General features: G+C 39.9%; 1 protein-coding gene and 1 long non-coding RNA gene across 9 annotated transcripts in view; one reads left to right on the top strand and one right to left on the bottom strand.

The window, feature by feature from the left end:
• LOC136882094 (uncharacterized) overlaps nucleotides 1–24,945 on the bottom strand; it is a 278,314-nt gene that overhangs the window by 38,456 nt on the left and 214,913 nt on the right. The gene's annotated exons all lie outside the window — the stretch shown is intronic.
• LOC136882088 (organic cation transporter protein) overlaps nucleotides 1–24,945 on the top strand; it is a 105,157-nt gene that overhangs the window by 55,065 nt on the left and 25,147 nt on the right. For all 8 annotated transcript variants that reach the window (XM_067154608.2, XM_067154610.2, XM_067154607.2 and 5 more), the window contains 3 exons: nucleotides 5,838–6,052; nucleotides 14,797–14,978; nucleotides 23,932–24,068. In XM_067154608.2, the coding sequence (XP_067010709.1) occupies nucleotides 5,838–6,052; nucleotides 14,797–14,978; nucleotides 23,932–24,068 (534 nt within the window). The remainder of the gene's footprint in view (nucleotides 1–5,837; nucleotides 6,053–14,796; nucleotides 14,979–23,931; nucleotides 24,069–24,945) is intronic.

The raw sequence follows: 24,945 nt of genomic DNA, 5'->3' as shown, positions 1-24,945 counted from the left end.
ATCCTCAGAAATCATAAAGCAGAGAGTGGCCACAACAACTGGAAGGAGACAGCGTGCATTTCGACAACTCTACTTAAAGACTGAACGAGTTTCGTCAAGTGTTCATACTTACAAAATGTCCGCATTATGCCCAGGATTATAGATGTTATATTTTTACTTTTTTCGATTGTATCGCTGAACAGGTTTTCAAACTTCCCTCATGGCACTGTAGTCACTGGGCTTTCAGGCAGAAATCGAAACTGTTCCTTCTTACACAAATCTAGTACTTATTTTAATATTTTCATATACGATTATGTTATCAAGACCAGAACAGATGTTGGATCTTCTATACATATAAAATGAGAGTTTTGTCTGTACATTGCTCAGAATTTAATAATAATGGTATTACTGCATCGGTCATGTCCACAGTAACAAGGAAATGCACTTTTTACTTTTCCGTAATTTCTGTCTGTCTGTCTGTCTGTCTGTCTGTCTGTCTGTCTGTATGTACACGCATCACGAGAAAACGGCTGAAGAGAATTTAATGAAAATCGGTATGTAAAGTCGGGGGATGAGCCGCTACAATCTAGGCTATGAATAATTTTTTTCATGCTGAGTAAAATGGTAGTTTAGGGGAAGGCCTAAAATTTATTTATCAAATATTTGTTTGCAAAACATGGACCATGAGAAATAGACGTTAGTAGAATCCAGGCAGCAGAAATGGGATTTGTCCGTAGCACGGTAAAACACGGAGGGCAGAGTCCGTAATGAAGAAATCCGCAAACAGGCTCAAGTTGTAAGACAGCAGGACAGAATAACAGTGCAGCGACTGAGATGGTATGGACATATGCGACGCATGGGAGATAACAGATTACTGAAAAGAATGTATGATCTAAAACTTGAAGACAAAAGACCAAGAGGGCAACCAAGACTCAGGTTCACTGACATGGTGAAGATTGACATTCAACAGGAGGACATACTTTGGAAAGCATCGAAGAAGGAGAGAAGTTTAGAGACCGCAACTGGTGGAGAAGCCTCGTTCGCCGACCCATCTCTTAAGATGGAACGACGTGGGATGTGTATATATGTAGTGGTCCTATCAATAAATACTACATAACCAAAGTTATGTAAAATTAAATTTACGATCATTTATGTCTTGTACACTTTTACCGTACCGTCTGTGATAACAGATATTCATGAATTTGTATTTTTGTTGCTTTTGTTGCTAAGTCCATATCAACGCCAAGCCATGAGAATATGGGTAAACAGACTTTAATGAAAATCGGTATATAGAGTCTGGGAATAATAAACTGCAGTCTAAGCTACAAACAATGAATGAAATGGTATTTTAGGAGAAGGTGCCTAAAATGTAATTTTTAAATACGTATGTTATTGGTCCTATCGAAAAGTACTACATTAACAAAAGTTATAGAGAATACAGTTTACGATCATTTTTTATGTTTTACCATACCGACTATGATAAGTAGTATTTCAGAGTCTGAAGAAGACTAAATGTGAAGGCCTAAAATATCGAAAGCTCATAAAATTGATCAGCAATAACATTACATTCACCATTGTTTGTTGTGATATTCTTTGTCTCTTATGCTGCCACTCATCACCGATAGATGGAATTACTGTTGCGTACCCAATATAACAGCCTGAGCCCGCCTGGTGGCCATGATCGTTAAGGCGCTGAAGTCTAAAACGGTCTAACACCGAGGTTAGCCGGTTCGAGTCCCGTTGGTCGAAAAAATTTTCACCATCAGAATGTTGGCCGGCAGGGTAGGGGAGGTGGTGGTATACAATTTCTAATCACTAGATTGCGTGCCAAAAGCCTGGATTAAATTCCAAACCTCTCCGCAGTGCTCATATGGAGTGAGGGCATATGACGCTGTTGATGGTGATTCGTCCGTCGGATGGGGACGTTAAGCCTCTAGCAGACCCCTTGGTGCTATTCGACAGGAGTAGGCTATGTGCCGGCACCGGGTTTCACCCTCTCCCTACTATCATATATCACGTCATTCATTTCATCTCTCATTAACTCCTCTGATGAGGTTGACGTCAGGAAGGGCATCCGGTCATAAAAAACCGCCACGACAAATTCATCTCACCTCATACCCGACCCCGTAGGGAAACGGGACAAGGGTTGGACAAACAACAAACACCCAGTATAACAGCCTGAATATTGGCGGTAAATAGTTGGAGAGTTAGATTACTTTATTCTTTAGCATGCCATTCCTCCAGTTCATACAATTTCTGAGACTGCTGGTACGTAACTCTCTGGTTCATCATAGTATTCCAGCTATTCGATTCCTACGCTGATAGGAATGAGCAGTGTTCATACATAATGCCAGAGGCTCACTTATGACCTGGTATAGAATTACAATTTCGACCTATTTCAGGCTATAGCACCGTAATTTATAAAATAACTCATAATTCAACCCTGAAAAGAGCCATTTCTTAAGAAAAGCTTTTTCCTCTCCACTTTTATTACATTCCACATTTTATTCTCCTCTGGCTTGGAGGAAAAATTTGCCTCTAAGTCAAATAGAATTTTTTCCCCCTCCAGTATAGTTAATTGAGATTTTCCGACTCATCGGATACTTGTATTAAACAGATGAGTAAAAGGTCATAGTTTTTGCCCTGGGGCTCTACTCTATTCGTCGTCGTCGTCCCCCCCCCCCTCCCGAAATTAAAGCGAGTTCATGGCTCGCTGCTGTCTGGCCTGGACATTCCAACTGTGGAACTTTGGACTGTTAGATCGGCAGCATAGTACTGTTCGTTAAAAGTGAGAACATTTCATTTCATTTCATATGATAGCCCTGCTTTTAATCACGATATTTCTGCTGGCGTCATTGTAATGACCTATGTTGATTTCAGTTAAGAAAACCACTAACACAGTCTTCCTGAGGATGTAAACGGGCAGGTGGAGAGTGAGTGTCTGCCATTATAATGAAAACTCCCCAACTTGACTGTGACTGATGGTAGGCAAGAGGGCCTTCCGTTACAATGAAAATTCTCTAACCCAGTCTTCACATAAGAAAAGACGTTTTGTGACTTCCCCGTCATGTTTCTAGGGTAACGTTAATTGCTATGCAATTTAATACAATCTTACTCACGACGTGTGCACTACCTAACCTAGAATTTGATGTGCAGTTTAGAATTCCTTAGCGAAGCACGGGTACATCAGATAGTACGTACATAAAGCCATGGGAGTTATTGGGATTACCTATTACTGTTTTGGTCCTAATACAAGGCTGGGAATTTTACATTTTTGTCACAATGTCATAAAAACAGCAGTTGTTTTAATTTGCGCATGTTACATTTAAAAAGTTTGTGTCATTTCCCACTCAAACTGACTTGTGCAGCGGGCGCACTTTCGAGATGAGCTCAAGATCATGAATAACCGTAATTTGTGAAGTACCGAGCTCGATAGCTGCAGTCGCTTAAGTGCGGCCAGTATCCAGTATTCGGGAGACAGTAGGTTCGAACCCCACTGTCGGCAGCCCTGAAAATGGTTTTCCGTGGTTTCCCATTTTCACACCAAGCAAATGCTCGGGCTGTACCTTAATTAAGGCCACGGCCGCTTCCTTCCCACTCCTAGCTCTTTCCTGTCCCATCGTCGCCATAAGACCTATCTGTGTCGGTGCGACGTAAAGCAAAAAAAAAAAAACTGAAGTTTTGATGATTTTTTTTTTCTCTTTCCAATTTGATTGCGATTAGTAACGGGCATATTTGAATATAATGCATTCGAGAACTTTGGGGAATCGAAACTTACGTTCGAAACCATATTCTCGAATTCAACATAACCATATTTATAAGCTATAAATTTAATTTTTCTTCCGTACTGAAGTGCAGTTATAAGAAATAAATTGACAATTACCTTTTAAATACAATACATCAAGTAAGTAATATTTTATCAGTCTTTGGACTAGTTTCAGCCACTTCAGCCAAAATAAAAATTAAACAGATCATGCGATAACTAAAACATATGTAGACAAGACAGACAATTTTGCAGGAATAATTATAAGATTAAAATACATGTAATACATATAACAAAAATTATGGTAAGGGCCAACCAGGTCAGGCATTTTTACCTGGATGTAAGGGCTGGTTCCAGGTCAACTCATCCTACACGGTTACCTTTAATTGAGGAGTAATCTAATGGTGAGATGGTGACCCCGGTCTACAGAGCCAGGAATAACGGCCAAGAGGATTAGTCATACTGACCATGCGTCACCTTGTATTCTGCATGCCTTCGAGCTGACCAGCAGTTGCTTGGTAGGCAAAGACCCATTGAGGCGTAGTTCGGTTTGTTTTAGGAGTGTTAGTAAGATTACAATTACACATATTTCATTTTTATGATGTTTAGTCATTTTTTGATGGTTTTCATCCTTTCCTGGATTTTCAGTTCTCCGTGTTGTACGATTTTTTGTTTGTGGTCCCACAAAAAACTGAGAATCGAGATTCCACTGTAATAAAAAAATATAGCCTAGTGGACAACCTGGCTATCGTCGTATCATCATCATCGTCGTTGACCATCTCCAGTTGCCCGGGTGTGGTGTACGTCCCCCTCCATCTTTGTCTATACATGAACCACTGTTCTCTGTTCTCATTTTTTCTCCCTCCTCAACATCCTTCTTCACCATATCGGTCCATTTTCCTCTGGGTCTGCCTGCTGGTTTTTTACTTCTGTTTCATATTCTCTTCTTGCAATCCTGCTGCACTCATCCTTCTTACATGGTCAAACCACTTTAGTCTTGCTTTCTGGATCCCCTTTAGTAGGGAGTCTCTTATTCCCAACTCCTCTCAGCCTTTTTAATTCCTGAACTTGTCCTTCCTAGTCTTCTGTATCATGGTGCGTAGGAACTTCTTTTCTGCAGCTTGGAAATTTGAGTTGTCTTGTCTCGTTAACGTGGTAGTTTCCAAGCTATACGTGAGGATGGGTGCATAATATGATTCATAAAATTTCATCTTAGCTTCCAATGGTACTTGTTTATCCCACAGCTGTTGTCTTACGTGATGGTAAAATTGAGTTGCTGTGCTAATCCGACTGTACACCTCATATTTTGCAAGGTTGTCTTTTGATACTATACTACCCAAGTACTTAAAATGTTGGAACACTGTCCAGTTTGGTGTCATTTATTCTGATTTGTGGTTTGTCATCTCCCTTTTGTAACTTGATCACCACCGTCTTAGTCTTGTTGATATATAAATCATATCTCGTAAACTCTTGACTCCATTTCTGCAGCTTTTCCTGCACATCATTTTTGGCTATCTCTGAACTTAATTATTAAATTTTGAGAAATTTTCCCCACGATGTCATACCGACCGACAACTGAACCTACTTTTGACTGTAGTACACACAATAAGGGATAAAAATGAAGTATGGAGTAAAATATGAAGTGAACAGGCAAAATTATAAGTTAAAACAAAATAGATATGTCCCCTGCCTGCCCTGCAGTCTTGGGATAGAGAACACGTCTCATATTGGGAGGTCCCGGGTTCGAATCCTGGCAAGGTCAGCGATTTTTACCTGGATCTGAGGGCTGGTTTGAGCTGAAAGCAGTTGAGGGGCTATCTGATGCTTGAGATAGCAGCCCCAATCTGGAAAGCCAAGAAAAATGGCCAAGAGGATTGTAGCACTAACCATGTGTCGCCTTGTAATCTGCAGGCCTTAGGTTGAGCAGTGCTCGCTTGATGGCGGCCTTTCAAGGCTGTAACTTCATGGCATGTTGACTTAAAAAAAAAAAAAAAAGATGCATTCCTATCCATGTTTCTATCTTTCTACAGATGAATTTTATTCATTACTTCATTTTCAAGTAATATGGTCGTTGGTCGCGTTCTCTTTCCTCCAGGTTTGTCAACAATAGCACTTACTATGGGCTGTCTTGGAACACTTCAAACCTTGGAGGTAACGATTATCTCAACTTCGTTATATCTGGAGCAGTGGAGGTGCCTGCCTACACATTCCTGATCCTGACACTCAACCGATGGGGTCGCAAATCCATCCTGTGCGGCTGTATGCTGCTGGGAGGGGCGGCCCTTCTGTTGACGCTAGCTGTGCCCATAGGTGAGTTACACACGCACACACAGCCTTGTTTTACATAACCACACCCTTGATGCATCCAAATGTCCTTTAATACAAAACCTGGTACACACTATGAACGTATAAACTGTAATGCAACTGTTGTTGCAACCTTGTGTAATATACATTCCCCAAAATGGTTATACAAACTTTAGATGGGCTACATCTCGGGTGACTGAGCGAATTGATAGCACAGTTTGGGTTGCGTAGCTGTGAGCTTGCATTCAGGAGATAGTGGCTATCAACTTGGGACTGTGGACTGACAACATAACAATACAGTAGCTGAGTTTGGCATTACCTGTAATTATTTGTGCCAAACAACCTATCCTGTCCTGCCAGCCAACATTCTGACGGTGATAAATTTTTTTACCAATAGAACTCGAACCAGCCAACTATGGTGTCAGACCAAATAGAAGTGATACCTTAATGATAATGGCTACCAGATGGGCTAGACAGGTGGCCAAACGGTGTCAACTCAAAATGCTTGCACATGGTATCCAACGTCATATTATTATTATTATTATTATTATTATTATTATTATTATTAAAGCTATAAGAGATAGAAGTTGCAGTCCATATTAGTGGGAGTCAGGGAAACATAGTTGCAGCCTTCTCAATTCGAGCGCTAACTTTTGGTCTTCGTGCATAACGATGCCGTCTACGTAAATCACCAGCCGAGTGGTTTCAATGTTAATATCAGTTTGCATGTACTGAGCCTTGTGAGTTTTGTTTTATTAGGAGCAATTGTTTGCTTCAGGGTCAAGGTCCTTGGTGATCTTTCGGGGCAGAGTCGTTCATGATCTATTCTATACTCCAGCAGGTCAGGTGTGGGCATGAACAAGTGTTTTCTGAATTGTTGAAAGCAATCCCTCTTTTGCTGACTTGCTATGCCTAACACTTCGAGGGTTTGCCTATCAGGGTGAACTCCATTTACTAGTCCCTTTCTTTGTGTACGAGGTAGCAGATTGAATACTGAAATGCCTGGTCCACCAACTGCACCATTCCAGAGGTCTCCTTCTCTGCCAGAACTGTTGCTTAGGACTTCATTGTAACTCTGACAAGGGGTCCTACAAGGTGCTACCAGCCAGGCCAGCTGGACCAAGATTTCTTGGTTACTCCTCTGTCACTCACACTTTGTCCTGGCTTTGACAGGCAGAGCCTGAACTCTCATCTATTCGGCCCAGATTGGTACGGAGTATTATAAGAAATTCATTTTTTTTAATTGGTTGCAGCAATTGTTATTTTACACACTGTATTTTCATAGTGAGTACCAGTCTTTGAAAGCAGAACACCCCTATTTTAGGAACAACACAATCCATGGCATATCCTAGCATACAAATCGCAACTTACATCATTTGAATGATAAAGATAACATTCAGCCTGCCCTTAACCCATCAGATCCCACATCTCCCTCATTTTGGAATGTGAACACTTTTGTTACTGACTTGACACACAGATTTTTTAATATTTTGTGATACAACTATGAACACATAACCACACAGTATTTTCACAAAACACATGTTATATTTGAGTTCAGTTTCAAATATTTTCTTTTTTGTTGTTTGCAGATCATAATTGACAGTTTTGGAAAAAATACACACCTCAAAAAAACAAAAAATGTCTGGACTTATTTTTAATTTTAAATTTCTGTAACATGTCTATTGTGAATGCTTCTGCAGAGTTCCTACTTGGAATGTTGTTAAGTCTACAGAACGAGGGGCTGCATAGACGAGGCAATAAATATGCTCAGTTGACCCGGAAGGGCGTAGGTTTGATTTCCCTGTCAGCAAGCTGGAAAATTTAGAAACAAGATTTCCACTGAGGTGCCAAAAGTGGGTGCATATTACACGATGGTAGAAATTGTGGGGACACTTCCGAATGGGTCCAGAGGACGCCCAAGCTACTAGGGCAAGTGTTCGATGTGTTTAGCATTTGTTTGCAGAAGTACTCTATAGTGGCAAATTCATGATGCTCGTGCATGTGCAAACACTTCAGAGTCCATCCAAATGGATTCTGCTGCAGCAAAAACACTTTGGCAGAACATTTCTTCTGTGCTGATTTCACTTAGATATACCATACTTGTGATATGGTTCCACAGGTAAAAATCAAGGGGATTTAAATCAGGAGATCAAACTGGCCACTTAATTGGTCCATTACACCCTATCCAACAGCAGGGAAATGTACGGTCAACATATTCACATACACCGCTGCTCACGTGAGGACCGAGCTCGATAGCTGCAGTCGCTTAAGTGCGGTCAGTATCCAGTATTTAGAAGATAGTGGGTTCAAACCCCACTGTCAGCAGCCCTGAAGATGGTTTTCCATGGTTTCCCATTTTCACACCAGACAAATGCTGGGCCTGTACCTTAATTAAGGCCATGGCCGCTTCCTTCCCACTCCCAGCCTTTTCCTATCCCATCGTCGCCATAAGACCTATCTGTGGCGGTACGACAGAAAGCAACTTGTAAAAAGAAAAATGCTCACATGAAGTAATGCCCAGTTTCCTCACACATTGTTCTGTTCCTCCAAGTAGGTCTTGAAAATAATCTATTACTGAGTTTCTGGTAGCCACAAGGGTTACAAGCATTAATATTCTACAAAAGCACTTCCCAGCTGACTCAGAATAAACCTAATCCTTCACATTTCTTATGAGAGTATAGCATACTGCCCGAAGTATCTATTGGAAGTTGAAGAATCTCATTCGAGGGCGTTCTAATAAAGACAACTCCGTCTGAGAGAAATCTTGCTGGTATTCTATCTAAGGAAGTGGTCTGAAATTTGTAATTCAAGGAGGGGCAAATCACTGTAGAGAGAATGTACTTCAGGTGTGGTTGCAGAAGAAGGGTAGTGGCCAAACAGTCGTTCTTTCCCTTCGGGTTGCTTGAAGTTTTAGCTTCATCAAGTACAATGGATTTATGAACTCCAAGGTATTGCACTGTTTCCTCAAATAATCCTGACACTATCTTGTAGGCAGATGCTTAGTTGACAAGCGAGTCTTCCCTTGCTTATAGCCAAGCATTTAGACTTCTTGATGTTTATGTCTATGCCAATTGCACTATATCATACAGTAGTTGTTCTCTTAGTTTCCATGCAGAATCATAATTTTGTGCAACTGTCTCTCCTCACCAAATACTGTATTTGTAAATTACAGTGCAGTATAAGAACCTCATATTTGGGTTGTTCTGTATTAACTGTATAGTAAATGAAAAGTATATAATTAACCCACCTTAGTCAATACACAAATGTGCATTAAAAGAAACTTTAAATTTTCATCAAAAATCAATTCTTAATAAATTACAGTTCAAAATGTACATGTAGCGACTTTAACAATACAACAATATGGAAGTTGGCTACCACAAAATAATACTGTCAATTTGTGAATTGCAAGAAAACTGCTAGAAGTTGTATCAGCAGGAACATCTGCAGAAGTATAAAAAAAAGTATTTAAAGGCATTGGTTTCAGGGCTAATGAGGTGTGTATTTCAGGTGTGTTCTTGTATTTTCAGTGTTTGATTGTTCTTATCTTCCGCACTGAGTTTTAATTTGTGTTTTCAGTGTTTTGGAGGCAAGAGGATAAGATCCACTTATCGTCTTCCTCCTGTGTGTTAATACTATCCTCTCACGACCTCGTCTCGCTATTTTTCTCCCTCCTTAGCAGGTTCCAGCACAGCATTCAGCCCGAAGTTAACTTACGTGTCTCTGCCCTAGTAAGTCATGTGAGTAAAGAACAACAGCATTGCCCCTGTTCCCTTCTCAGCCATTTCCTTCTGTAGTGGGCGCCTGGGCCTGGGTGGAGCTTCCTTATACAAGTGAAAAATTACTTTTCTCATCAATGATTTATTTTTTATTTTTACAAATGTTAAAGCATCCTGAATTCTTGAATATGCCATTCCATTATGTATTTCCCTTTCTCATCATTGTATTCCTTTTAGTAACAATCTGGTTAGTCACTAGGTTCCACTCCATGTCATGTGATGTTGGCACATGAAAGATCACTGGTAATGCATTTGGAGTTCACCTGACATAATTAAAACTTTGCTGTAGGTCACCCAACAAAGTTCTAAATAGCCTAGGAGCCTAAATGGCATCAAAGTAAAATGCCTGTACAAGGTAATAGAACTCACAGATGATGATGATGATGATGATGATGATGATGATGATGAAAATCACCACCACCACCATCATCATCATCTGCCAGCCCCATGATTTAAAGGTAGCAAATATGCCTCTTAACTGGAGGCCTTGGGTTTGATTCCTGGCCAGGTTAGGAGTTTTTACCTGGATCTGAGGGCTGGTTCAAGGTTCACTCAGTGTACTGAAGAACAATCGAGGAGCTATATGATGTTGAGATAGTGGCCCTAATCTTGAAAGCCAACAACGGCCAAGAGGATGCATTACGTTAACCGTCGCCTCGTAATCTGCTGGCCTTTAGGCTGAGCAGCAGTTGCGCGGTTGTGCCATAGTTCTTGTTTTGTTTTTAATTATCGTATACTTTGATGCTGTCATGGCCCAAAATAAGAGACAAAATATTCTTTTCAGTTGATGCCATGTGAAGCAGACAAACTGCAGGGAATCTTTACATTTCGTGAAGGCTTTGCACCAGTTTCTCGGAAGAAAAACCACTACTGACCACGACTGTTATTGCCAGCTTCTGTATTATCTGAACAATTATCGTTCACTTCTGAGGAAGCAAAGCAAAGTCTTAGCGAAACTTTCGTGCAGTTTGTCCTTCACATGCCATTAAACTCAAAGGAATATAATGTCTGATAAACTAATGTGATCAGTTCATTGTAGTTCTGTCTCATATTCTCCCAACCTAATTTTGTGAACAAGCTTTTCCTGTTCTTTTAGGAATTGTTGGCATATTCCTAAATATTTCAGGCGCAGAAAAACTTTTGTACATTTCCCAGATTTCCTTGGATGTAGTCGCCCTGTGCACTCAAATAGAGCAGTCTTAAAATTAGCTTCAGAAAAAAGTTCAATATGGAAACTCCATCTTGGCCCATCTAGTGCACTGTTGTTAGGCTATTAAATGCTGCTGTTGTGTCACAATGCTAACACTCCATCGACAGTGTGTGTAGTGGGGCACAACACCGTAATCTCTCTCAGTTTTGTTTCAGCATGTAGTTGTAAGGCATGTTTCAAAGTGATGCTATGCAATAACCCCTACTGTGTTGACTGTTAGGAATACTGAGCTGTTGTGAACATCGCTGTCAAGATGACCTCTTTCCATGTGTACCGTTAATAGAGAGGGGCAAACTTCCAGCTCACTCAGCAAAATTTGTTTTCATTTCTGTGTCCTAATTCACCTGCAAAGTTAGCAGGTTCCCTTTAAGGAATAAGGACATCAGGTGGAGGTGCGACTTAACAGCAAAAGCAGAAAATTAGAATTGCTCTGCAAATCGCATTGTTAAGGTATTAGGTGCAGAAAAGGGACATGCCTTAAGACAGATACTCGAGAGCTCTTAACCCTATTAACCTCTTAAGTGGGCATAACGAGTTAATGCATCTGCCAATAATTGTTCCTCAACCGGGTAATAACGAGCTAACTCATCTACAGCCTTCTACTGGGTGCAACGTGTTATCTTGTTTCTTTTTGTTGCTGAGTGTAGTTCTATGATCGCTTTAAACATGTCGACAGGTTCCAGACTTGCTAAGCGTGCTCATTTGGATGATGAATCTATTCTTAATCCCATTAATTCAGATAACTAATCAGATGCCAGCTCTTTAGATATAGAAGATAAACACAAGTGGTGAAACTCACAGTGGGCTTGCTTCTGTACCATTATAAATAGACTCATTCAAGAAAAATGATTAAGAAAATTCTTAAATTATTTTTATAACATTATGTACAGTACACTGCTTTTCTTGCTATATTGTTATAAGACAAATTTATGTAGTGTAATAATACTGTACTTCATTACAACAGTGGCATCATTTTATTGGTTGTTACTTAGTGTCAGACGTAGTATCATAATATAGTTGCAAGAAGTCGAATCAAATATTGAAATATGGTCTGAATTACCAGATGCAAATTAAAAGAAAGCACTTTTCAAATTGCAAAAATCAAATGATCATAAATACGTCTCTCGGTCATCGCCATCCATCAACGGGTACTAATTTCAGATGACCGCCGGTCATAAGACTTAGCCTGCACAGTTGCTAAGGTTACACCACTGTCGCACGTTTTGTGACTCTAACTTCCGTAACACATCTTTTCAGATGACCACCAGCCACGAGACATATTTATGTCAAAACTGGATAATTCCTCTTCTGCAAAGGCATGCATGCATAATGGGCGGGATGAGTTCCTTAGTCATTCGCAGAAGAGTAATGGGCGTGACGAGGTAACTTGTCACCCACATCATGATAATGGGCATGACAAATTAACTTGTTTTCAGTCTAAATATATTCCTCACTACGAATGTTCGTTTCTCAGTGGAAACTCCCCGGCCGAGAGGTTAAAGTTGGAACCAGCAAGATAAGCAAGCAAGGTTCCAATTATGAGCAACTGTTATGGCTTCTTGGCTGAATGGTCAGTGTAGCAATCTTCAGTTCAGAGGGCCCCAGGTTCAATTCCCAGGTGGGTCAGGGAATTTAGTCACATCTGATTAATTCCTCTAGCTTGGGGACTGGGGGTTTGTGTTCTTCTGCATCAGCATCAGGAAAGGCATGCGACCATAAAGCTGGGCTTAATCCATCCCACGTAACTGGGAAAAGGCCACGAGACAAAAGATAAAAACTCCGATTATGAACTCGGTTTTGCAAGTAATCCAAACTATAGGTAAGCATTGTTTCTGTTTTGCTTCTGATTTTGGCCAAATGTTGACTGCGTAAATCTTAAGAAGAGACTGGCCAGGTAGCTTTATCTTCTCAGAACTTCCTTCTGTGGATTATGCGGATCCCAAGAACATGGATTCAGATCCAGCAGAGGTAGTCAGATTTTTGAAGGGCATTCAAAAGTTCATTTGATACACTGTGTCAAAGATATCTGCATGAAAAGATCTCTGGTGACACATTTGGTGGTCATTTGACAGAATTCATTAAAACTCAACCATAGACGCCCAAGAGAAATTCAGTTACTCTGCCGTTTAGTAAGCCTAGAGTAAAACTGAATGTTGTAATTGACGAGCAGGCAGCCAGATGGCATCAAATTAGAATACCTGTACACGGCAGCTGAGGCCACGTGATTATTATTCAGAACGTCCTCAATCTTTTGCTTATCTTTCTCTGCTCCTCAGATAGTTGCAGTTCGGGCAGACTCTTTTGTTGTTCCTCATAGAAATATCTTGAGATCGTCTGTTTGACTCGCACCATAGAAATGTGTGTGCTGCCATGCGCTAGCACGGTCACACATGATGCACAGGTCCGATGATTACATCGTGAAGTAGTGCTTATCCATCGCTACGGGAAAAAGAGAACAAGGCAGACCGTAACCACCCACAGTAATGGGACCGCTTGGCAAGCTGCTCATAGTGTTGTCCATATTCGCATAACTAGTACATTTGTAATAACCATATGGGAGATGCGCACTTGGTCTCTCTGACAACTATTTTTACGTACATCACTGAATAGTGGTAGCAAGGGGAAGAAAAACGGGAGTTACAATGCACAGTTTAAATGAACAGCGATCGTGCTCACAGACACGAGTTCTATATGCTACTTGCGTAAACAAAAAGGGACATGTGCTGTGTGTCATATCATTTGAGGGACCAAAATCAGGCTAGTATCTAGAAATTGAAAAAGAACTGTTAAGGTAAGTGAAGTAAGAAAAGATGACTATTTGCCAGGCTGAAGGTGCTAAATTATTTCAGCCCATGTCAGCAGATTTACTGGCACATAAAAGAACTCCTCCAGAACTGAATTCTGGCACATGGCGTCTCTGAAAATGGTAAACGTCGTTAATGGGACGTAAAAGCAATAACATTATCAGAGAGCTATTCAGTTTCACACAAAATGCTACAGTTAAAGGCAATGGATATCACAGAGAAAGGCAATGTAAGAATTAGTTTTCAACAACCAGAGGATGGCTGTGTAGATTCCCGGGAAAAAAACAAAAAAACAAAAAAAAAAACACCTTCAAAGGAGGACATCTCGATGTCGGCAAGTGATGAAGAACCATGTTGAAATAGTGGTGAAATTCCATCTATATTTTATATTCAAATTTAAATTCACCATAATTTTCCCTCCCCCACCACCCCATTCCCTAATGCTAAAACGGGGGGGGGGGGGGGGGGAAGTTAAGTTATATGTGTAAATATGGTATTCAAATTCATTTCACTGCAATAGCTATAACCGTTAGGTACACTTTTATGTTCCACTTAGAGATTTAAATTAAACTCAAAGGACGCAATCACCTGGATTGTCAAAACCTGATTGACACAAGCAGAACCGCGGGTAAAATTTCATTGCTAATATTATTACAGAAACAATTGTAACAATGGATGATAAACAACAGACAGGGGATACTGCATGCATCACCCTTTTACAGCTTTAGGGCATGCTTTAAGCTCTGTATAATATAGTAATAAAACCCTAACTGGTATATTCTTGTAAATTTGTAGCTTGTTGCAGGCAGTTCTCGAGAGATGCCACACCAGTTTGATTGGATGTCAAGACATACTGTGTTCATATGTTTCAGGATGCTCGAGACAGTGCCGGAGTGATGCTGCATGCCTCCTAGCCATGAGATCGCAGTGTGTTTTAACAGACTTGGCTGTGTGTTACAGAACTCAACTGGCTCACCATAACTCTGGCCATGATAGGCAAGTTGGCTGTCACTGCCTCATATGGAACCATATACGTGTTCACCGCCGAGCAGTTCCCCACAGTGATACGTAATGTGGCACTGGGGGCCAGTTCGACGTGTGCCCGCGCGGGAGGTATCACTGCTCCATACATCAATTTATTGGTGAGTATCATCTATGAGGTGGGCTTTGTTCCCTTACCACAAACTCTTTCTCAGGCACCTTATCCTCAGGTTTCACCATCATGTTGAGCAAGAAGTAAAGATATTCACACTTCTTCTTTGCTAGCCCTTTTCAAATTATCCGGGGTCAGCTACGTAGATTAAGCCCGGTTTTATGGCCAGACGTGTTCCTGTAGTAGTGGTTAGTAGTGTAACATGTGGTGTTGTGTGTATTGTTGTGAGGGTCCCTAAAACTAAAATTACTAGACATAGGGGTAGCATATTTTATGATCCACTAAATTTATTAAAGTGCTATTACGATTATTTATGAATTCTCCCATTTCAGTTTTCCACTGAATACTATTTTAAACTCACAATCGTAAAACACACTCGGGTGATAATACTCCGGTGCACTGAACTCCTGTTGCCCAACAGGCCTCCTGCGGTGCAGACTCTATCCAGAATAGTTGACTTCCCCAGCTTGGAGCATGCCGCGTAATCAAGACTGTCTTGATTCACTTCAGTACTTGCTGACGCACAGGACTCGAAGACCAACGCTCGCTCGCTCACTTACTCAAGACTGACCGTTTTGCTGGGTCCGCTTTTTATATAGACCCGTAGAAAATTCTCGTTGTGTTGGTGGTGGTGATTTTTTATTTTAAGAGGAAGTACATTTAGGTAATCATCCTCTGTAAACAAATTAAATGAAGTCAAAAAATTACGAATAATAATAATAATAATAAAAACTATTCAACAGGGAATTTGAAATTTAATTTTAAAAAAATATTAAGCCAAAAAAGAACACTTCAAATATATATGTTCGTGATTAATCCACTCTCGCACATAAAACAAATTAGATCAGCAGTATTCTCGTCATTGGCTAGTATGAGTTTGAGTGTCTCCTGCAAGCCAAGGTTTCGTCTTAGGCCAGAGAGATTGGCATACTGTGCAAAGATGTGGGCCATGGTGAATTCGGCACCACAAGAACACATTTGGGGGTCTTTAAAAGGTAAGAGTGCATAGATCTTCCATGACCTATCCGCAACCTACACAAAGCTACAGTCTCTCATCGTGAAGGCCGGAAAGAGCACCACCACATGGCAGTTGTCTTGTTAATTGCTCTCATCTTGTTAGGAGTTCGGATAGCTAGCCACTCCAATTCCCAGGACGCCAAGATGGTTTGACACAGCTGAGAACAAACATCCCTAGCAGGTACATTCACAAGTCTGGGTGGTTAAAGTATTGCTTCTTTTCCAGTATGTTCTGCCATTTTATTTCCCCACAGTCCTAACATGGCTTGTAAGCATTGCGAAAGTGATTCTGGTGCCAGCATTTGCATAACAAGGCTACAATGTCATGAATTTGTTGTACCAGTTGTACCAGTTGGTGTTGTGGGGAAACAGGTGTCAATAGACTGTACAGAACTTGAGTCAGTACTCTCGAGAAAGTGGCTCGTTCTTCACTCAGTGCAAACTTCAGAGCTTCTAAGATGGTGAAGAGCTCTGCTGTATATACGCTACAGACACTGGAAAGTGAGATCTTTGTGCAAACATTATCGGTGACAAAAGAGCATCCAACATTTTCTCCTATCTTAGAATTGTCCGTGAAGATATGTCACACGCGGATGCAGTCCTGGAAATACATCTGATGAACTGAGACATCCATGTTCACGTTGGTTCCATGGAGTAGATCTAGCCGTAATTTCGACTTCCAGATCATTCTGGCACATTCTTTCCTGTTAATCAGCTTCCAGCTTTTCTGCTTTTCCATGAAACAGACTGAAGAGACTTGAGGTCTGTCATAATTATCTTTCAGGTTTTCATAATAATTGCTGATTGTTTTGTTTCTATTCATTATCATTGTGAAAATGTCTAGGTGGTTTAGTTAGCTTATTTCTTAAATAGCCAGTGAACATTGTGTAAAGTACATTGGGATATTTGCAGAAATGGTGTTTAGACGATGTCTACAGTTAAACAAGCCCCAAGTATGGCTGCCGCATTGCAGAGACGTTATTTATCACTTAGACACTGTCTAAAACTGTTCAATCGGCCATGTTTAAACACTGCTGAGAACACTGTTTAACCTCAAATGAGAGGAGGAATCACAATCAGAGGATATGTACCATCAAACATGTAATTTGTATAAGGTTGAGACGATTCCAGGAAGAAAGGTTAGTCCGACGGCCTCTCTGTGGGTCGCCCACTGCGAAATTGCAGCAATTCATCTGAAATGTACAGGGAGGTACAGCTTAACCCTTACCCCTTGAATTAAAGTTCTCTGAGTTGCCTCTACTATTTGTATTTTAAATGTACATTTTTATCTTATATGACCTGTATTAATCTTTCATGATTTTGGAGATGGCACGTTTACATCAAGCTGTACTGGAGCAAATAAAAGCAATATGTGGAATTTAAGACGAATTATTTTGCATTATTATTATTATTATTATTATTATTATTATTATTATTATTGTTATTACCGTTATTGCATACCGATTGGTTTCGTTAATAATTTAGTGTACAAATTATCATGAGAAAAGCAATTGAAAAACTTATTCAGTCTCTGTTTTCATACCTCGCAGTAGTTTGTGGGCTGAAACCACTGTAAACTGCGATTTCTTGAAATCTGAATCTGCTGATTTATAATATTGTGCCAGCCGTCAGCATCAGGTACATGTTGGGTTACGGTATACAAACCGACCATTGTCAGTTCACTTTTAGGCATCGTGAAATGCTATTGGATATATTCATTAGGAGCAGAGGTGCGAAAATACTGTGGTTTCGTGCGTTGCCTGACATATACAACATATATATGACTAGAAGAGCACATGGCGACCATGTTTGTTTACTATTGCTCGAGCTTTCGTGTGAGTGAGTGGACAGCTGACTTCTACACTGCCATCTAAATAATAGAATTTTGACTGACTGTCAAATAGTATCTGGATTCTACAAAGTTCCACGCGGAACCAAAAGATGGCAGCACAGTATATCATCGTGTATTTTGTCGGCTAAGAGACGGCAGACGAGTGGTGGGCGATAAAATGCCATGTCGGGTCTCCCCCGACATGCAACCGTAACGGGAATATCGTAATGTCGGGCCTCACCCGACAGACGAGTGGTAAAGGTTAAAATAAGATTTTGCTATTCAAGAGACTTGTTTCTTGAGACTGACAAAGGGACAGTCCAGCCAGCAACTGTCAACTGGAATACAATTCTCGGCAAACAATATATTTTATTATACATGGGGTAATTTCCATGGAATTATAGGACACTTCGACTACATACATGTCCCTACATGTACAGTCGAACCTCTATTATACGTTCCCGGGAACTACATTTTCCCGTATTATTCGTTCAAATTACATGGTCCCACGAGCATCCTAATTAAATCACGTTGTAAAAATCCTGCATTTTCTGTTCCTCGAAGAAACGATTTCCCGGGTCACCCGTCCAGAGATTTCAGTCCAATCGACGCTAATTCCTCGATTACGCGTTTTTCAAGAAACTGTATCTTACTAATGGACGGCTATGGCATACTTAGGATCTTGGTGTTAATGTCCCCTCGTTGCGATAATTAGAGAAAGTACTGTACTGGAAAAGAGATCGGCGGTGAACTTGCATAAGGGATCATCTTAGCATTGCATTTGGGTAGTATTGTTTAGAGAATCCTCGAAAATCATAAAGCAGAGAGTGCCCACGACAATTGGAAGGAGACGGAGTGCATTTTGACAGCTCTGTTTGAAGACGGAAAGAGTTTCGTCAAATGTTCGTAGCCTACTTGCAAAACGTCGACATTATGTCCAGGGTTAGATGTTTATTTTTTTTACTTTTTTCGAGTGTGTCGCCGAACAGGTTTTCGGCATTTCCCTCAGGGCACTGTATAGTAACTGGGCTTTCAGGCAGGAATCGAAACTGCTCCTTCTTAAGTAACACAAATTTAGTATTTTTATTATCGTATACAATTATGTTACAAGTAACTAATCTCATTTTGTTCCGTATTGAAGATACAGTAAGTAAACTCTTTCAAGATTAAAAATATTGTGTCCACCTATTCAATACAAATATATATTTTTAGTGGTTAAATTCTACATGAATTAAACACACCAGTTACGGACATGTTTCACCCTAGTTATGGGCATCTTCAGCCTGTATTAAACTTGAGGTCAAGGATTAAAACTATAACATTGGAACTTATGGTAAACTAACTTAATCTAAATACAATTGTCTTATGCTGTTTACATAGTTTACAATAGTTTACAATATGTGCATTAACTTTGCCAGAATTTATGAACAATGAATTAACTTATTTTATTATGACTAGACTTCCAATTGTGGATTGGATTGATCAAGGTGTGAATTGGGGTTTCTCAAATTGTATTGACTAGAATTTATCACTGCGTGAGCTGGGGTTTCTTCAACTGTTCGTAAGAACTTTTACAAAACTGGAATCTTGGTTAAAATTGTTAATATTCAATTTATAGTCCACATGTAGTTGGAATGAATTCCTTTCCAACGGAGACAACATTTGGGCCAAAAATAAATGAACCCTATAAAATTGTAAATTTAGGAGGGCTTTCTTTTTGTACGTTGCTTTAATTTCATTTCTTGACTAGAATTCCAGTTGTGGATTGGATTGATCACAACGTGAATTAGACATAAGACAATTGTATTTAGATTAAGTTAGTTTACTATAAGTTCCAATGTTATAGTTTTAATCCTTGACCTTAAGTTTAATGTTGGCTGAAGATGCCCATAACTAGGGCGAAATATGTCCCTAACTGGTGTTTAATTCATGTAGAATTTAACCATTAAAAATATATATTTGTATTGAATAGGTGGACACAATATTTTTAATCTTGAAAGAGTTTACAGTTACGTTATCGAGACCGGAACAGATGTTGCACCTTACATACATAAAGCCATGGGACGTTTTGGGATTGCCTATTACTGTTTTTGTCATAATATAAGACTGGGAGTTTCACGTTTTTGTTTAAAAATATTATAAAAGCCATAGTCGTTTTATTTGCGCACTTTACATTTAAAAACTTTGTGTCATTTCACACTCGTACCGACTTGTACAGCAAGTGGGCTTTCCAGCTGAGCTCAAGGTCGCGAATAATCGTAATTTCGGAAGTGTAATGATATTTTTTCTCTTTCCAATTTGATTGCGATTAGTGACGGGTGAACTAAATATAATGCATTCGAGAACTTGAGGATTTGATATTTTCGAAACCATATTCTCGATTTCAACATAACCTTTAAAAGTCGATGTAGGCCTAATTTACGCGGTACAAGATTTCCATAAACTGACTGGGAACAGTATACTGGTGACCAAATTACAATGGAAGATTTTTAAAATAATGGATTTTGCCATCTTGTTGGACGCTTTTGTATCTAATTTTATTAGATTAGAAAATGAAAAACTACTTGTGGTCGATTGTTGTTTGGTTTGGCGTTATGGGTATTAGATTTTTCGAAGAGTTCGGCTGATCAAAGTTGCTGAACTGAAAGAAGTTTTCAAGGGAATATGACGAAGTTTTCAGTGGAAACTGACAAAGTTTCCCTGGTAAAACTGAATGTAAAGTTTCGAGATTTTAAAGTCGTGTACCGGTAATTAACGTTTGAAGCCAGCCCCGCGGTCTAACTTGCCTGCCTCTCACCCGGAGGGCCTGGGTTCGATTATTGCCCAAGTCAGGCATTTTTACCTGGATATGAGGGCTGGTTCCAGGTTCAGTCATTCTACGATTACCTTTAATTGAGGAGCTATTTAACGGTGATATGGCGACCCCGGTGTAGAGAGCCAGGAATAACGGCCGAGAGGATTTGTCGCACTGACCATGCGTCACCTCGTAATCTGTGGGCCTTCGGACCGAGGGCGGTCGCTTGGTAGGCGGAAGGCCCATTGGGGCTGTAGTTTGGTTCGGAAATGTGGAGCCAATAATTCTAACACCTAACTGGTCAAATTTTATGACAACCTGAATGAGAATTTTTACAATTATGTTACCAGGGATGGTGTTTCAGCTATTCCAGGTATAGAAGAAATTCTTAGGAATATCTAGCAACATAAGAAACTTAACCATAGAACAGTAGCGCTACTCGCATTGTTGTTATTGGTAGCGCTTCGTCAGGGCGACGACTCGTACACTTTTGCTAGTTTTTATGAATTGTTATTTTTCATTGTTGTTTTAAGGGGGTTTAAATAGTTGTTAAAGTCTGTATTGTAATGGTAATATCAATGGTATGTTTTACTTTTTCATTTGATATGACTAAATTATAATTACATCTCAGATTTAGTGAGGTACACGAGTAGGAGCGGAAGAGCAATATACAGTAAGTCACATGAAACATTTTATAATAGACAACGAATAATAGTCCACGACATGCTATTCAATTCTAATATTGTACATAATGATGTTATCTTCATCTTCCTCTGCGTCTGGCCCCGTAGCTATTAGCCTTTGGTCACAGAGATTCCGGGTTCGATTCCTGGCAGGGTCGGGAATTTTAACTATAATTGGTCAATTCCGCTGGCACGGGGTCTGGGTGTATGTGTCATCTTCATCATCATTTCATCCTCATCAAGACTTGCAGGTCGCCTACGGGCGTCATATCAAAAGACCTGCATTTGGCGAGCCGTACTTGTCTTCTGACACCTCCAGCCATTTCATTTTCATCTTTCTCTGTATCAAACCACTGTTCATTGGGTATAAAGTCTGGATCTAGGTCATTGTCATCTTCAAAATTATCACCTTGTTCAACATAGTTGATTTCTTCTTCCGTGATGTCTCCATTTCAGACTGTTGACCATATATGAAAAACGTAAAAAATATAGATACAGAGTCCCAGTGTACATTTCCACACAACTACTATGTGAAATATTTTACTTTATGTAATTAAATGTGCTCATTAGTAGCAGTTCGTCTTGGAGACAAAATGGAAATTGATCTGTTTTTTGGAGACAGAAGACGAAGACGTTTATATGTAGCGCTTTGTATTGGCTACTACTAAGATTTTAGGAATTGATCCCAAACAACGCTTACCTCAACTTGCTGTCCACTCTCTCGGCTATCAGGAAGGAGCCTAAACAGTGCGCCAGGCACTGCCAGAGGTAAGTGGGAGATAGAATAAAAGGGCGAATTGGGGGAAGCTTAAGTGTATCACGTGTTCGTCGCGAAGGCGAGCGCTACCGTTCTAGGGTTCAGGTCCTCTACACTACAGCCAGATGACTAAAGTAGAAAATGGTAGACATCGTCAGATGCGCCACTTATATTGAAATTATTTCTAAGACAAACTGCGTGTATATTGCAATGGTGGTGGTGGTGATTACTAATTTTTTAGAAAAGTTTACGAATGTGATATGGCTCCTGAATTTCCTGGTATGAAAGCTTAATATAAACTCACACTGCTCATTAGGACCCTACTTTATTCCAATGAATGAATGTTTGATTGGCATTTCAGTTATTCAGTAGATCTGTCACCAATGGGGTAACATTTTTAGGAGTGTTAATTCTGCCCTCCTCCCCCCCCTCCCCCTCTTCACCCTACTTAATTCACTTCTGAAAACATTTCACACTTTTTGCATTAGCACTTAATAAATCCCACAGGAGGCTACTCTGACTTAAATGTCTGGAATGCCATTTAGGATATTCTTATCTGTAGTAAATTCTCTGAATTTACAGTCTTTTGCCACTAAAGGCATTTTTTTAGGTTAACAAGATACTCTTCAATCCCATACTTTTATTTCACAAAATCATTAACTTGCATTTTCTCCCTAATACACGAAAATAGCTTATAACAAGAAGAGGCAACATTTCCCCTCCCCTCCCCTCCCCCCCCCACAGAACAGAGTTCATTTCCTTGCCTACAGAATTTCCCCTCGCATACCCACTCATTCATCCATCAGGAGCGAGGAAGGACACTGGCTGCAGTCCAAACGCAGTTGCTGAAGGTAAGGGACGATTGATTGAAGTACAGAAACATTTCTATAAGTTAATAAGGTGTCAATTGAGGACTGCTACAGTCATTATTTGTTCATAATATCACCAATTTACATTGACAAGTTTATGCAACATAAACATTATTGGACATAATATGCGCATGATTTAAAGTGTTTTGATTGAATCTGAAGATGTTCTTATAGAACAAAACATGTTATTCTTTGTTTAATTGTGTGTGTATGTATGTGTTTATTTTTTTTTTCTGTAACTATGTTATAATGTTGTATGTGTTATAACTAGTGTTTGCCATGTCTTCTGCCTTGATTCCACACTTTTCTACATGAACATTTTTCACCCATGGAAATTGTATCTTTCTGGTTGCAGCATTCTTTTGACGTGTCCTTGCAAAGCCACTCTCCTCTTCTTCACCGTGATTGAGAATATTTCAGACTTTTCTTTTCACTCTCGGTTTGGTCCCATGCAGAATGTAAAATCATTGGTTATTAACTTTTAAGGTGCCAGGATATTTATTAGAAACTCCCTTTGTTTCCTTTCTATTTCTGATTGGGAATTGTCTCTCCTGTGTACAGGCATTTCGGTTTTACAACTGCAGTGTAATGTATGAATTCGACCGGATGAGAGGGATTTTGATTTGTATGTCTTTTGGAATAGCCTGACTGCTAACTCAATGGATCTTGTCCTTTCGTCATTTTCTGCCTTTTCATTGATTATCAGGGCCAGTATCTCACCTAAGTACTGGAACTTCTGGGCCATTTAAATAACACCATATCTGGTTGTCATTGTCCTGGTCTTAAGCAAAGTTCCAAAATTATTCCTGACAGTGTAAGACTTCTGAAAAGGCTGACAGAATGAGCTAAAGTTAAAAAAATTTATTTAGTGATTCTAAAAAGCCACATTAAGCATACTTTTTATCATTGAAACATAAGTCATATGTTATAAGTATCAGTGCTGGTTTGCAGTCAGTTCTTTTGAGTAGAGCACAACTGGTTGCATTTGCAGGCCGACACCTGGCGGAGCTTACCACTGCTCATCTTTGGTGTGATGATCACAACTGGTGGACTCCTAGCTCTGCAGCTCCCAGAAACTCTCAACAAGAAGCTGCCCGACACCATACAGGAGGGAGAGAAGTTTGGGTGGTAAGTACTGTATATACATTACGCTAGAACATAAACTCGTTAGTAGGGCGAGTGCTATGTTTATTCATGAAACATATTTACATCAGAGCATTTATGTTGATTTTTATGCATCTGCTGTCCTTGTCTGTAAGTTAGCAGAACAGGATGACCATATTTCTGAAGGTCCAAAATGGGACATCTGTTCTCAAAACATTTCTTGAATGTGGTACCATGAAAACAACTTACATAATTTATTTTAATTTTTTAATATTGCAACTGCAAGTACAAACTACTGAAGGTTACATCTATTTATGAATTACAAGATACTATATGTTAACATTGTAGTCACTTTTCTGCAGTCTTTGTAAAATCATTAATTTTACTCAACAGCATTAAATTAATCACCTGCCTTGAGCATGATAGTTAAAAATCACTATTACAAGGGTTGGGGTGTAAGTCATGGCAACAAGCCCCCTGGCACAAATACGGCATCTACCAGGCAAATGGAAATATACAGATGAGAGTGGAGAGTGTAAGGTGCAGTGGAATGTATGAATACTGCCAGGTGTGGGATATAAAGCGAGGAAATTGTAAGCCAGGAAATCCTTGTGCTACATAATGTTTATTCTCAGAGAGTACAGTAACCTTTATGGTAAACCCTCGAAGTGGTCCCATAAATTATTCACAACACATTGGCAATGTTGCGGGAGATGTCAGATACCAGTCACCTCACCATGTATGAATTTTGCAACATCATGTTTCATACCGCTGGCAGTGTCCTCTCATGTCCCAAACCGTCTCCCGCGCAATGGTTTTTTCACTTTGGGGATGAGGTCAAAATGATACGGAGACAGGTCTGGTGAGTATGGCAGATGTTCCAGTACTTCCTCCTCCTCCG

The sequence above is a fragment of the Anabrus simplex genome, chromosome 10, assembly GCF_040414725.1.
Source record: "Anabrus simplex isolate iqAnaSimp1 chromosome 10, ASM4041472v1, whole genome shotgun sequence".
NCBI classification, from domain to species: Eukaryota; Metazoa; Arthropoda; class Insecta; order Orthoptera; family Tettigoniidae; genus Anabrus; species Anabrus simplex.
The sequence above is the reverse complement of the archived record's forward strand: the minus strand, read 5'-3'. Positions and strand labels throughout refer to the sequence as shown.